This window comes from Podarcis cretensis (assembly GCF_951804945.1).
Source record: "Podarcis cretensis genome assembly, chromosome: 8".
Classification (NCBI taxonomy): domain Eukaryota; kingdom Metazoa; phylum Chordata; class Lepidosauria; order Squamata; family Lacertidae; genus Podarcis; species Podarcis cretensis.
In genome coordinates, this window is record NC_137177.1 from 40,294,748 (window position 1) to 40,309,582 (window position 14,835).

The 14,835-nt window shown below is 47.3% G+C and overlaps 1 protein-coding gene and 1 long non-coding RNA gene across 5 annotated transcripts in view; one reads left to right on the forward strand and one right to left on the reverse strand.

Moving 5' to 3' along the window:
- Positions 1-14,835, forward strand: part of LOC307222925 — a 51,173-nt gene that overhangs the window by 33,910 nt on the left and 2,428 nt on the right. The window lies entirely within an intron of this gene.
- SLC38A7 (solute carrier family 38 member 7) lies at positions 3,257-14,004 on the reverse strand. Of its 4 annotated transcripts, none has more exons than XM_079989266.1 (11): positions 13,694-14,004; positions 11,143-11,597; positions 10,223-10,421; positions 8,707-8,851; positions 8,318-8,413; positions 7,541-7,598; positions 6,340-6,454; positions 6,066-6,213; positions 5,731-5,930; positions 4,927-4,981; positions 3,257-4,814 (listed from the first exon to the last, which is right to left on the reverse strand). In XM_079989266.1, the coding sequence occupies exons 2-11, from the start codon at positions 11,401-11,403 to the stop codon at positions 4,712-4,714; spliced, it is 1,380 nt and encodes a 459-aa protein (XP_079845392.1). In that variant the 5' UTR covers positions 11,404-11,597; positions 13,694-14,004; the 3' UTR covers positions 3,257-4,711. The 4 variants fall into 4 exon arrangements, with proteins under 4 accessions (XP_079845392.1, XP_079845391.1, XP_079845393.1 ...); XM_079989265.1 differs by lacking the exon at positions 13,694-14,004 and adding an exon at positions 13,312-13,676; XM_079989267.1 differs by lacking the exon at positions 13,694-14,004 and adding an exon at positions 11,837-12,147.

Below are 14,835 nucleotides of genomic sequence, written 5' to 3' on the forward strand. Positions count from 1 at the left end.
TATGATCAATCTTTTCCAAGAATTGGTACTGATACGGTTAAGTGACACTTCCTTAATGGAATCTCTCAAAATCTAAGAAGCAGAAATATCTAGGCATAGGCCCGGACTTAGGTTTGATGAGGCCCTAAGCTACTGAAGATAATGGGGCCCTTTATATGTGATATTTTAGGGAGCAGGCTAGCAGGCGGGGCCTATTACTTACATCATAGGAGCCTACACAACACAAAACACTCTTGCTGTATGTAGATTTTATTTTTTTAATCCTTGGATTAGCTCTTTTTGAAACCTAGGTCTCCCAGACATTTGGAAAAAAATGGATAACCAACTAAGGATAACAAACTATTTCATTTGGACAGGTAAGAAAAGCTTAGATGTAGAAATAATACAGTACTGTAAGCTGTTGCTCAGTGACAAAAAAACAGCACAGTGATGTATGAGTCCCCCAATCTGAAACTTTTCTTTGATGAAGTGTATCAACGACGACTGCTGATTCACTTACAGAAAGACTTGAATCTTTACTGGATCAATAGAGATGGACTGAATTATAGAATAGTGAATCACCTCTGGTTCTAGTAGCCTTAAAAACCAGCACTTAATTCAGAAATGGTAATTAGCCACTTAAAAGCTGGGTCCAGCGCCTCCATTATGTCAGTGCTCTTCTATTCCAACTTCACAACTATCTTAGCTAAAACCTGATGTATCACCTGGAAAAGTAAGGGTACAAGACACTTGGGTGATCTCATCTGGTGGAAGTTGGTATATTGGATCTCTAGCAGACTTAAGTAACAAGTTTGAAAAATTAGGTGGTTTTATTCATAACCCAGCTGAATTTCACTTCTCCATCAGGAGTCAAGCTTTTCCAAAATATAAGGTACCCTTTCAGTTATGTGGAGCACATCACCTGAGACCGACTTCTGACTGTATGAAGAGATCCCGTTGAACAGTGCGGTCTTTGTGGTGGCCCAGGCTGATCTCCCTGGTAGATATGCATTGGCTCAATCCCACATGGTAACCATCTCCTAAGTGTGTATGTGTGGGCCAGCTCACAGGCTGGGTCCAGAGTTTCTAAAGTGCAAAACACGTCTTCTCAAAGTCATGGAAACTTTCCCTCCTGGCCTGAAATGCCCTCTTCTATTGATGTGGTGGATGCTGCAGACTGTGGCTGCCTTCTCCAATTTGTTTCATCCAGCTGTGCCGGAAATATTTATATTTGAGGGTGGACTAGAAGTTTTGGATGCTGGAATCATGGTGTGCAAGCTTGAGATGGGCTGAAGACCAGCAGTCTGGTTCCCCCTCTCAGTAAGATGTTGCCCAGGTTGAGAGCTTAAATTCAGTCAGGAGTGCCAGGCTGGCTTGCCTGATGCCACCAGTCTGCCCAAGCCAGACAAATGATGGGCTATGGCACAAACACCCCACTTGGAAGGAACCTGAGGTTCAATGGTGGATTCACAAATTTACCCATTCAAGCCTGGCAGATGCTGGAAGGCACACAGATGAGGTTGCCTTGCCCCTTATTGAACACAAGGTGGGTGCTTTGGGGTGACATCTGGTTTTCTACTCAATCATATTCATTTCTCTCCAAATCCATCAATTTGGGAAAGTGAATGCCATCTATCAAGTTATCTGATCCTTTGAGGGTCTTTGTGTACCTCTCAGTCCCTTCAAGAAAGTTCACCTGGATGAAACTGAGGAACCCATCTTCAAGTGGAAGTGAGACTCAGCAACACCTGCTCTTAATCAGCCCCACTTTTCACCTTTGGAATTTCCCCCCTCAGTGTGAGGTGGAACAAATAAAAAAATACAGTACAGTAAGATAAAAATAGCAGTGACCCACACAAGCTCTAAGTAGGGTTTTCAAGGTTGCTGCCTCCTATTTTCCAGGCAAAATATTTTCTATTGACTCAGCACATTTCCTGCCCTTGGAAAAGCTTGTTGCCAGTGCAGTTTGAGGCCAAGCAGATCCTACCAAAAAGGGTAGCACCAAACAAGGCACAAGTGAGGAATACAGCTGTGGTTTGAGACAGGTTTCTTGATGCAAATTATACAAATCTCACCATGGTGAATTTAAAAGACAGGGTCCTTTGTGGGAAGAGGATATAAAAATACATAAAAATACGAGATGGGGAAGCTGCCCCCCCTCACTCAAAGCCATTCACAAAAACTATTCCATGCACACCTCCAAACAAAGGTGACTCTGTTGGCTCAAACTATGTATAGTGGTACCTCAGGTTAAGTACTTAATTCGTTCCAGAGGTCCGCTCTTAACCTGAAACTGTTCTTAACCTGAAGCACCACTTTAGCTAATGGGGCCTCCTGCTGCCGCTGCACCGCCAAAGCACGATTTCTGTTCTTATCCTGAAGCAAAGTTCTTAACCCAAGGTACTATTTCTGGGTTAGCGGAGTCTGTAACCTAAAGCGTATGTAACCTGAGGTACCACTGTACATGGCACTAAACCAAAGTCGTATACATAATAATGTTAATTTATTTAGGCCGTGGCAGCTCAATGGTATCCCCAATCTAGACACTCACCAGGAACAACTTAAAATCTAGGATGCTGGAAGAGAAAAATCCCCAAGTCGGCTTACATCTACACCACTGTAGTTGACACTGGCTGAGGATTTGCAGTCCAAAACATCTGGAGGGCACCTGGTTGCGGAGCCTGAGAGGCCTGCTCCAGCTCTCGCATTTTAGTAGCATTTCTGCTGGTGACTTTGACTGGTTTTATTTTTCTTTGTACTGACTTTCTAAACAGTGGTTCTTGTGATCATGACCCACAGAGTTCTGTGCAGAAAGGCGGAACATAAAAACAGATATGAAATTAAAGGGCCTGCAGCAAAGGATCTGGTTATGTATAGGAATATGTTATGCAAACATTAATCAAATGCAATTTGTTTCATAAAGATTAGATAAACAGAAACTGTAAGTCAATGTTACCCTGCATGGATGGCCCACACCAGTTTCCCTAGTGCTGCCACTAGAAACTGTCTTCTCTCTCTCCACTTTCCAGATCTTGGAGAGGGGCAAAACTATTTTGCTCCAACTATGCTGCATCACTCAATGAGCAAAAGAGAAGCTGGGAAGGGTTGCTCAATAGCTGGCAGTTTGACAAAGAGATGGTTCCTGCAAGGAAGAAGGTGAAGGTGGGTAAGGGAGTTTTGGGCTTCTCTGTCCCTCTGCAGGAGAACCAAGCTATGAAGCCACCTAGAACTGGATCTGCATTAATGGGCAGGAATCAAAGCACAAGCAACCCAGAAGTTGGAATTTTCCTTTTTAATTCTTATTTCCATGGTGACATTGTCCCATTAAAACCCAAACTTCACCACCACCGCCCACCCTGGCACACAAGATTTGAAATGGGGGCTGGGAGGGTGTGTTGCACCTCCCCCCCAAAAAAAAATCTTCAAAATTAGTGTATAATTGACATTGAGAGAGAGCCTGGACTTTAGCCCCATCTGCCAGGACATAGAGACCTTCTAAAAATCTGCTTTGTAAACATCAGAACATGCTACAAAATGCCACATTGGAACAGATACGAATGGGATCCTGCAACAGAAGGTGTGGCCCTGAGATGTCGCTGTACTAACAGAGTACATCATCATCCCTGACACTTGGGCCTGGCTGGTTGCACAGGCCGATGAGAGCATCTGGGGGGCGGCTACAGGTTCCCCCACACAAGGCAAACCTGTGATACAGCCCCAGAATCTGGCATCAACTTAATCAAATGAAAACATAAAAGGAAATAGGTCTCTGACAACTGAGAACCAAATGAATACTGTGGGTTAAAACATGATTGGATGGAGCAGAGACACCGCCCAGCAAAGGAATAGAGTTTGTTCATGCGGCATCTGAATCTGGTGAATCTCACCAGAAAGGAGGGGAAGGAAGTAGTCAGGTGACAGGAAGGAAGGACCTGTGTGAATTTGATGCCAAGGAAATGCCCTCAAATGTAGTCAAATATTCCCTTTTCCAATGTATGTGTATCTAAAACTCAAGGATCTTTTCCCTCAGTTTTCATTTTCAAATATAAAAAGTAAAAGGATAGCAACAATATAAAAACAAATAACTTCCTCAATAAGCACCAAGTCCACAGGCCAGCCTTTACCAACAGGGTGCCTACCAAATGTTTCAGAGGGAAACTCCCATCTGTCCCAACATCATACGGCCGTACTAGCTGGGGCTGATGGGAGTTGTCATCCAAACCAGTCACCAGGCTGGAGAAGGCTGCCTTAAAGTAATTAAGCTGTAGTTCACACTGTGCAGTCATGTCATTATCAACCACATGACCTTTGCTACATCACTGGTCATGATACAAAGATGAGCCCCCTGGGCACATAAATATAGAGCAGAAGTTGTGTAGTGAATGGCCTGGGTCCTCTTACACACGTGTGTGGAAGGCAAGGGCAAAAGGAGAGTCCTTTTTGAGAGCGATGTCCCAAAAGGCAAAGAGGAATTCAGTTTGTGTTCAGAGTGTGAAGCTGCATGCACAGCAAGTGGCCCTGTGGGGACTTGACTGATCTATCAAGAAGAAAATGGGAAAGAAAATGGAAATCAAAGTCTCGGAAGAGGCTCCCAACAAACAAAACAGGAGTAGCACAATCACCGGGGGAGAGTGGAGGGAACGGTTGCCTCCTGCCGACACGAGACATTCCTAAAAATTGGAATTCAAGAATCCAGAGGAGGAAAGGCACCCTCCGAGGGCAGTTGTAGGGATCACTTCTTGAGATCCATAAAGATAGCGTTGGTAGTTGTCTGTCCAAAGATAAATGCTCCAAGGATAACCATGAAGACGCCGTAGCTCACCATCGCCCACCAGCTATGGATAAAAGAGGGGAGACTGGCATGAAGCACACATGATTCCATAACCACTGACCCCACATGGATGAACTGGGCAAGAGGAGGCAGCAAAGAAGAAGCACAGCTCTTACCCGGCTGGTCTGGCCTCTTGTATTTCGGAGAGCTTGGTGTGGATGAGGCAGAGTCCTGGCAAGGAAGGAGCGGAGGAAAACGGTGAAGGAAAAAAGCAGCAGAAGGAACCACCAAGGCATTTTTTTTGCAGCCATCTAGATCTCAGAACAATGAACAGTTCTAACAAAGCCAGTGTTACGTTCAACAGTTTTGAGCAATATCAGGTTCTTGTTGGTGTGCAAAGGAAGTATGTCTTGAACATTTTAGTGAAAGAAGATCCACCACTGAGGTGGCTGCAGAAAAGTCACTGTGCAGAAGAAAGTTGGTTGTGTGGGCTAACAATCAATTGCTAATTTATCCAAAGGAAGTGGGTGTGGGAAGGGTGGCAACTCAGGCTGAACTTATAGAGAAAGAGAATTCTGGCTAGGGGAATATTCTGGCCTATCCAGAGCAGGTACCTGCGAGGCGAGGTGAGCCAGGCTGGTAGTAAAGACCACCAAATAAAGTTCCAAAGGAGCCATCTGCTCTGCTAAAAGCAGAAGTGAACTGAGGTCTTCTGAGTCCCTCTGTCCTGATTTCCCCTCCTAAGCGAGACTCCCCAGCCTGAGGGCAAGTGCTTCTCTGCCTCTCTGTATCCTTCTGCCTGAAAAACTCCCCCTGCCATTGGGCAGGGACCCTGGAGTGGGAGCACCTTGACTCATCAGGGAAATCAAGCTGGGAGAGGCACCTCCATGGGTCCCTGCTCACAGCCTCAGCTTCAGATCGCCCCACCAAAAGCAGAATAAGAGCCCCCCTGTTACACACAGTCAGCCAGGGAAAACTACCTGGGAAAACAAAGATGAAGCAGGCAGCCAGGCCCCCAATGAGAGAGATGACTTTGCCAATGTCAGGAATGAACAAGGCCAGGAGGAGGGTGAGGAGGAACCAGCTGACCGTCTGCAAGAGGCGCCGCCTCCTCTCCCGCACGACGTCTTCTTCAACCGCCTCCCCCTTGTAGCGCAGCCAGAGGCCTTCCAGCACAGCCCTGGGCAGGAAGCCAAGACAAAAGGAGGAGTTAGGGGTTGCCCTCTGCCACTGCAACACCCCAAGCAAGGACTGCACAGCAGCAGGAGAGGCTCACGCCAGCCAGCCCCACCAACCCCTCCCGCTCCACGCTCACCGGCCACAGAAATGCAGGATCGGGTAGGAAGTGAGAACGCAGACGATGATGGAAACCCGGGCAATGGCGACTGGGATGTCGTTGGAGGGGTAGGACATGAGCACATCCTGTTCCACACTGGACCCAAACGTCAAGTATCCACAGACTCCTGGCAGGAAACAGGAGGAGGAGGAAGAGGAAGAGAAGAAGATGAAGAAGAAAGAAGGGAGATCAGTCTCCCTTTTGTGGCTCAGAAGAGGCGATTGAACGCTTCCTCTTTTTTCATCCCGCCTACCTGTGCCCGTGTAGACAAAAAGAGCGATGACCATGGCTGCTGTCACAACGGCCCCCCATGGCTTCACCTCTGGTTGCTTCATGCTGTGGAAGACGGGCACGCTACTGACGTGGCACTGCCAGGGAGAAGAGGAATAGGAAAGGGTTGTTAGGTGTGGAAGAGGAGGATGCAAGTTTTCTGATCAGCCTTTGTGATTACTTGCACAGGAGATCCTTCTCCCAGACTTGTTCTTTGGGCTAGTGCAGTTTTTCCACACATATGTTTTCACAGCTGGAGACCAAACAGCCAGTCAACAAATTCAGCAAAAAGTAGCCTTGACCAGCCTGGTGCCATGAACATCTGGAGGGAGGATGCAATAACAGGGCCTTTGATTTTCCCTTAAGACGGTTGAAGGATAAGAACCACCTCTGCCTCATTCCAGGACCCACGTAACTCACATTATCCCTTTTTAAATGCTTTCTGAACCAAATTCCATCTTAACTTTTCCTAGGACAGCTGTATTTGTATTCTACAGTAATCCATTTCCCCTTATCCCTCATCTGGAGAAGGGCGCGCAGGCTCCATATGAGCACCTCAAAAGCTTTTGTCTGTCTGTTCACACCTTATTCAACCTTTCTTGCAAGAGGTTGAAGCTAGTGTACTTAGGATATCACATCCTACTTATAAAAAACGGACAGAAAAACACAAGGCTACATACCATAAACACCATAGAAAAGAAAACACTACAGTTTCATCCAAGATAAAAATGAATTAAACTTGAAACAAAGGTCAGGGTTTAGATTGATTGTTCTGTCTCTCTCCCCATCCCATTGCACCCCCCGTGTCTCCAAATAGAGCTGAGAAAGACCCCTGAATGAAACCCCAGAGAGACCCTGCCAGTCTGGAGGGCATCAAGCTAGCATAGAAAATATTGAGTTGGGTGGTTCACTGTGCTTTTACTTGGTACAATTATTATTACTAATTAAATGTGTATGCTGCACTTCATCTGATCACAGGGCAGCTCACAAAATAAAAATACAAAATGAGAACACAAAATATATACTAAAACAAATACCAATATCTGCTCCCTCCCCCCAACACACTTTAAAGGCCATAGAATGCTTAATCAGCCAAAGGCCTGGTTATAGAGACACAGAGAGAGGTGGACTTTTTTTGCCCTCAATGTGCCCACACCTGCCGGGGGCCTTCAGACAAGCCTCACCTGGAAGCCAAAGCAAATGGTGGGCATGGCATTGAAGACAGACATCCAAGAGGAGGGGCTGCAAAGAGGAACGCACATGTTAGTTCAGGGTGTGGTTCAGCAAATGTCTACCATCAGCATTTACTCAGAATTGAAAAAACCCCTCGCCTGAGGGGAGTAACGTGTCAAGAACTGATAGGCAGGATCTAGTTTTAACTCAGACAGTCAAAATTAATGCAGGAGAGGCACTTCCAATGAAATGAATCTACCTTAAAATGCACATCTCTATATTCACAGACAATGCCTAAACTGGAACCCTTCCACTCACGAACACAGCCTTTCTCAATCTGATGCCCTCCAGATGTTTTGGACTACAACTCCCATCAGCCCTAGCCAGCCCAGCCACTGAAATCCAAACATCTGGAAGGCATCGGGTTGGGAAAGGATGGGTTAATGCATCCTTCTTCCCCTCTGCCTTTCAAGTTTCCCCATTGACTGATAGTTGCAAGTCGTCAAGTCCTGAGCAGGGGAGAACTGGATGGGTCTCCAGCATAAGGATGGCCAAAGGTCAGAGGAACGGGATGTGCCTCTCAGCAGCTTAAAGAGAGTGCAGATACAGTGCCCACCTCAGAAATAAAAAGCTTTTTTATATTGATAGTTAAAAGCTAACTGGAGACTCTTGACTGGGTAGTCTAGTAATTAAATGGTCAGGTCTCTCCACTGCAGAAAACAAAGACAGGAAGGGAGGCAACTCAAGAAGGCGCCACCTCTTTCTGAAGGAGCATCACTCCCACATACCTCGTTGTAATTTCCTCTGGGATGTTCTCATCAGGCCAAATGTATTTGATGATTATGATGGCTGTGACGTACCAGGTCCCGACAACACTCAAGCAGCTGTGAGAAAGAGAGAGAGTGGGACAGGTGATGGAGCTGCTGCCGCTGCTGCTATCTCCTTCCAAGGATCATCTTGAGATGCCAACACCCACCTTTTGCATCTAGACCTGCCCTTGACAGAGCAGTTCAATGGCACCTAGTCTTTCACTCAAGCAACACATCCTGGCAAGCAACACAGAGGCACGGCCTGTTTGCCACCCTCACACTTTCATCTCATGAGGACCCTGGTTGGCAGCAGTGGCTGAGGAGCATTTGCCAAGATATGTGCCAGCTGAGAACTGGCCTGTGCTTACCTGGCGTATTTCTGGAAGCCAATCTCCTTGGGCACTGAGAGGGGAAGGATGAGCAAGAAGGCCGTGATGCTGATGGTGAACTTGCGGTCTGTGTACCAGTGGCCGCTCTCTGCCCCTGTAGAGTCCTTCATTAATGCTGCAATTACTAGACAAAGAGAGACTGCAATCATCCTCTGGGCCCAATCTACCAGGCAGAGGGAAGTCAAAGCTCAAAGGCCAGTGCACAGCTACATAAAAAAAAGACTCTCAGAGAGACTTGAACCTCTTATGTCCAAGGAAACACAAAGCAACTGGCATGGAACTAAGGGGAAATTTTGTGTTATAGAAAGCTGTACAGAACACCAGGACCCAGGCAAGAGAAGCTCTGGATTTCTTGCACTGGACTACACCAGTCGCCAGACTTTGGGAGCTACGAGTCCTATCAGTCAAAGCCAGCATGGCCAATGGTCAGAGATGATGGAAGTTGAAGTTCAAACTATCTGGAGGGCACCAGGTTAATGGTAGCTCCCTGTGACCCTGTGATTCATGACGCTATGAAGGCAACGCTGGCAGAAACCCTTTTCATCACTCTGCAGACACCGCCAGCAAGAGGCAAGCCCAGGAGTCAGCACAGCCCTCCCTGCTCCCCAGCAAGGGTGGCCTAATTCAAGAGCACAATTACTGAGACAGGGGAGCTGAGCGCCTTTTGCTACGTGCAAGCCCCCCCCCCCCCAGTGGTCAGTGGCACACTTGCCAAGAAACTCACAGGCAGGAGTCTGAACAGGCAGCTGGTGCCCAACTATTCAATGTATTTGTGTGGCAGTATAGTGTGAATGTTGTGGGTGGGCATTAGCCATAAAGTTCAGTTGGTGGCCTGGGCGCAAGCCATCCTCTCGCAGCCTTGCTCACCACACAGAGCGGTTGTGAGGGCAAAATGCTGTAAAGAAACTTAAAGTATTCTGTATACTGAAAAACAGCACAGGCAGTTATTCTATATAGCCCCCCAGGCTGTAATTCCTCTGAAGGCTACAGAGTATGCCCTCCACAAAGGAAACAGGACCTCCTCTTGTGGCATAATTCTCTGTGAGTTTCCTAGTGTGGAAAGAACCTTTAGCTGTCCATATGTTACTGAACTACAACTCTTTATCATCACCCCTGGCCATTGGCTACAGGGGCTGGTGGGAGTTGGAGTTTAGCAGCATCTGGAGAGTCACAGGTTCCAACACCTGACCTATAGAAAAAGTAAATCAGGAGCTGCAGCCATGGTGGATGAAGCCAGAGCCAAAAACAGGCAGTTGGAAGCTCTAGAAGATTGTACACCTCTTGTTCTCTCTGCAAGCTGCACAAAACAAAGGAGGGGGGCGCAGCTTCAAGCCTCTTACAGTACCAAAAACAGAAGGCCGAGTATATGTCAAACCCCAATGGAGCTCAATCAAACCTTGTCTTCCCAATAAAATTTCAAAATGAAATGAATTTTGACAAAGAGGGAAGGGCATAAAAGCCCAAACAGGCCTCCTCCTTTCCCAGCAGTACTCACTCTTGTCCTGCTGATCTCCAATGATGATGAGGAAGGCGATGCAGGTGCCAAAGGTGTAGACAGCAATGGCCACCTCGCACAGCACCCCAGTGACTTTGCCACACACGGCCCACACCACCTCCTGGTAGGTGCGCTCATTGCTAGCCTGGGAGCAGTAGGCCAGGATGACCAGGCCGCCAATGATGAAAACCAACATGCACTGCAGCAGAAAAGGGAAGAATGGTACCATGAGATGAGTGGCAGGCGCCAGCAGGCAAACTGAAAACAGTAAAAAGCTCTGGGCATATTTTTCTTTACTCATTTCCTGTCTTGCTTTACTGCTCTCTCCTGCTCCATACATAGTTTAATTTATTCTAGCTTTCCAACCTGCTGCCAACCTGGCTTGCCAGCCAGCACTGGTGTTATGATGCTTGGGCTGATGTGAGATGCAGTCCAAAACATCTGGAGGGCACCTACTTGGGGAAGGCTACATTGTCCCCATGGCAAATTTCTGGACATTCTATAGCTGCAAGTTTATTTTTAAAAATACTTTTAAGAGCATAAGAACCTGCTAGTTCAAGTCAAGGGGAGCCCATCTGGTCCAGCATCCTGTTCTCACCTGTAAGTAGAACCCAAGCACAAGAGCACTCTCCCCACCTGTGGCTTCCAGATTTAGAAGCATTGCTGCCTCCAGCAGTGGAGGCAGAGCATAGCTATGGTTCCTAGCAGCCACTGAAAGACTTCTCTGCGAATTTGCCCAGTTCTCTTTCAAAGCCATCCAAGTTGGTGACCGTCACAAGACCTTCACAGCCGCCCACATCAAGCTGTGCTCCAACCAGGCCAAATGAGAAACACCACCAGCACACTCTGCACATTCCCAAATGGATCCTTTCCCACCGCCCACACGTTTTCCCTCATCCCCACACCCTCCCTGCTTTCACCATCTGCAGTGTGATTCCTGCAGCCACTCCGCCTGCCATGCTGAAGGCTGCTGGGAAGTTCAGGAGGCCGGCACCCAGGGCTGCGTTCACAACAATGAAGACAGCTCCCAGCTTTGAGGTTGCAGCAGGTCCACGCTCTTCATTGCCCTTGGGCCCTGTCTCCACATTGGGGCTCTGCAGCAGCCGGGCCCTCTCGCCAGCATCCGCACTCCATTCCCAGTCACCATATTCGGTGTTGATCCCCAAGTGGCCTTCAGACATCTCCTCTGCTGGAAAGGGCCACTCAGTGGCAGGCTAATCTGTATCCAACGAACCGCACTTTGCATCCCCCCAGCCTCCGAGAAGACCAAGCGTTATCCTGATAGGCATGGATGTGGGGCATATAGAAGAGACATGCCTGAGCTCAGAATAATGTCACAAGCAGAGATGCTCGCAGTTTGGTGGGTCATATGGCCCTAGAAGAAACCAAAGGAAAGAGTCAGCTCTGAGCAGATGGAGAGGAAATACAGGCCCCTGCTCACAGAAGACCTCAAAACCCATACAGGAGGGGAACATTAAAAAACTCATTTCTGGGCATCGTGATTTTTAAAGCATGCAGTAACTGCTAAGAGCTCAGAATCCAAAGTGGTGACCCAGGAAGCCATTCCCGCTCAGTACCATCTTCACAAAGATTCAAAATTTGGCCCTAGCATACCTGTGGCCCAGCTCCCAAGGCACCAAGCTCCAAGCGCTCAGCACCCAAATATCCCTTTGCAATGGCTAAAACAAGAAAAGCTGAAGAGGTCTTCCATTGCTGCTTATCCTCTTTTGTGGGCTGCTAGAGAAACCAGCTGCATAAGCACTTCCCTCTACAACTCAGCAAAAAACCTGTTTTGCTCATGCTGGGCAAAGTTTAGAATTGGATTTCTGGGGGGGGGGGGGACCACAAAACCATAGGGTGGAGCTGAAAGATTTCTCAACTGGTGAAAAAATCAGTTTTGCTCCTCCCAAGCCCCATAATTTCTATTGCATATCCACTGTTGCGGTAAAACCATTTTAAAAAATTATTTGCTTACATCACCTAGTTTAGTCCTCAACTCCTCAATCAGCCATACAGAAGCGTGTGGTTTTTTTGGTAATCAGCAAGGGGAATTAAAATCTCTGAGGAGCAGGAGTGAGTAATTTGTTCTGTTTAAATTTAAACCCCCCTTCCCCCCAAGATTAACAAACTAGTGTAGGTGTCAGAAAAATCTTCCATCATTATACAACATTCTAGATAAGATTCACAATTAAAGAAATCCAAGTGACTTGGATATTGATAATTATTTAATCACCCCACTTCAATTTTTTTTAAAATTAAGTGATTTTTTTTCTAAAAAGCATATTTTTTTTAAAAAAATACATAACAAAAACAAGGAGTGGTTGAAATGGGATGCTACAAATAAATAAATGGTAGGATCTTCACCCATTTCTCTACAACCTGTAGCAGTTATCCTGGCTGATTCTTTAAGATTCGAACTATGATTTTTGAATATGTTTCTGTAGCCAATTCCACATTTCCTTTGAAGCATTTGAAGCTCATCCAATTCTTCATCTGACGTTATGGTACTATACTGTAACCTCTCCTTCAGTTACTTCTCTCATACCTGGGTACTGTATAACACATTTTAATTTTCATTTCTTCATTTCATTTCTTCACAGTAAGAAACTGTTTAGCAATCCTGTGAGGATTACCACAAACATTATTTTAATGAATCCATCCCCCTTTACCTCTCTTCCTCTCTGCCAGCAAGTTTTAAATGGAAAATTATGAGTGTCAGATGTTTCCTTCTATTATTTCTGGCAGATAACAGACACAAATCTGAGCAGAAAAGCTTCAGAGCCAACACTGACAGGCCAGTGACTAGGCTTGGTGGGAGCCTTGGATTCAAAATCTTACAGGCCTAGGCATATGGCAGAGAAACTCACTAGAAGAGAAAAATTATCCACAAAGCTCTCCCTAATGTGTTCACTTGTGAGTTACATTTTAGGCTCAACTTTCCTCCAAGGGATTCAAGGTAGCGTCCTCCCCTCCCCTCCATTTAATCCTCACAACAGTCCTGTAGGGCAGGCAATGCTAAGAGATGACATCCGAGCCAAGGTCGCTCAGCGAGTTTCAGAGCGCAGAGAAGCCGCCTCACCCCGACTCACCCACAGCAGGGAGAGGCGAAGGGCTAGACAGGGAGCCGGCAGGCCATTGCAAGCTGTGGGCTTAATGATCTCGGGGCCGGGAAGGAGACACCCTGCAACCCCTTTAGCTGCTCAGCCCATTCAAATCGTGGCTGGCCGGCTCCCTCCAGCGGGCCGGGGAGCCGGAGTTTCTACTCCAAAGTGGATGATGGAGGGGATCCCGCCCCCCGCGGCCACCCCCATAGGTGCGCTTGCCGCTACCGCAGCGGCGGCCCCTTCGCCTCCCTGGCAAGCTAGCTTTCTGCTTGCAAGGAAGGACGCCTTCAGCCCGGGGTGGGGGCGAAGAAGGCTCGCCAGGAGCGGCCCTGCAGCCTCCTTGCCTGCCGCAACCCTGCTTACCTACCTTCTTCCACACCGGCTGCTCAGCTGACGAGAATCACATGGCGGCGGCAGCTGCAGCGGCGCCCTCCCCTGTACGCGCGGCATGCTGGGAGTCGTAGTTCTTGAGGCCTAACCGCGCCCTCTCAGAGGCAAGAAACAGAACCGGCGGCCTTGGGCCGAGTCAGTCAACTATAGCCTCCGCTGACTCGCAGCAGCGGCTCTCCGGGGTTTCAGGAAGACAAAGTCCTGTCACAACCAGGCCTAGAGTTGCCGCGGGTTGGAGCTGGGAGCTTTGGGTAGCAGGGATAAGGAACCTGCGTGGTGGAGCCCTCCGGGTGTTGTTGACCGGCAACTCCCATCATCCCGCCACATGCTGGCTGTTGGGATTTGTAGTGCAGTGCCATCTAGAGGGCCAAAAGTCTCCCAGTCTGTTCTCCATAATCCACTCGAAAATGGCCAAGGGTCTTGGCAGACCACTTCACGTCTTTCCTGCCTATTGTAGTAATTGTAATGTGGTGTGTTTAAGTGTTGCATATTTTTAAAACAGCATGGGGTTTTTTTTGCTCCTTTTGTTTCTTATATTGCATTCTATCGAAATACAATTTGTTTTCCATGGAATTCAAATTGTAATGCAGTGTAAGAAATAAAGAAAGCAATAAAAATCAATATGAGCATTTTATGTGGACATGCCACGGACCACCTGAATGAAGCTTGCAGACCACTGGTGGTCAATGGAGCAGTTTGGAAACTCCTGCTTTGCAGCATTGCAAACTGAAGTAGCCAGGTTGGGGAAGATGCTGGAAGCAATGAAGAACAGCAGAAGCAGATTAAAAAAAAAAGCACAGAGGGAGGGTTATAATAATAATAATACTAATAGTTATTATCACTATTTTGATCTTAGCTGTAGCTTCCATTTGTGATGGAGAGGCTGAAGTGAAACCTGTAGCTGGACAAAGGAATAATGGCTCCCTCCTTCCTCAGAAAGTTCTGCTTCTGCCTTTCTCCACAGAGCCAAGTTCAGAAAGCTGCCCTTGTCCTCCACTCCCCCCACTTCTGCTGGGATACAAAAAAAGGAAGCTTAGGCGGCTTTGGACAAATAGACAAAGTGGCTCTAATTTTCCTGTAGGCTTGTGAGAAAGGACAACACAGAGTCTGATCCAGCAC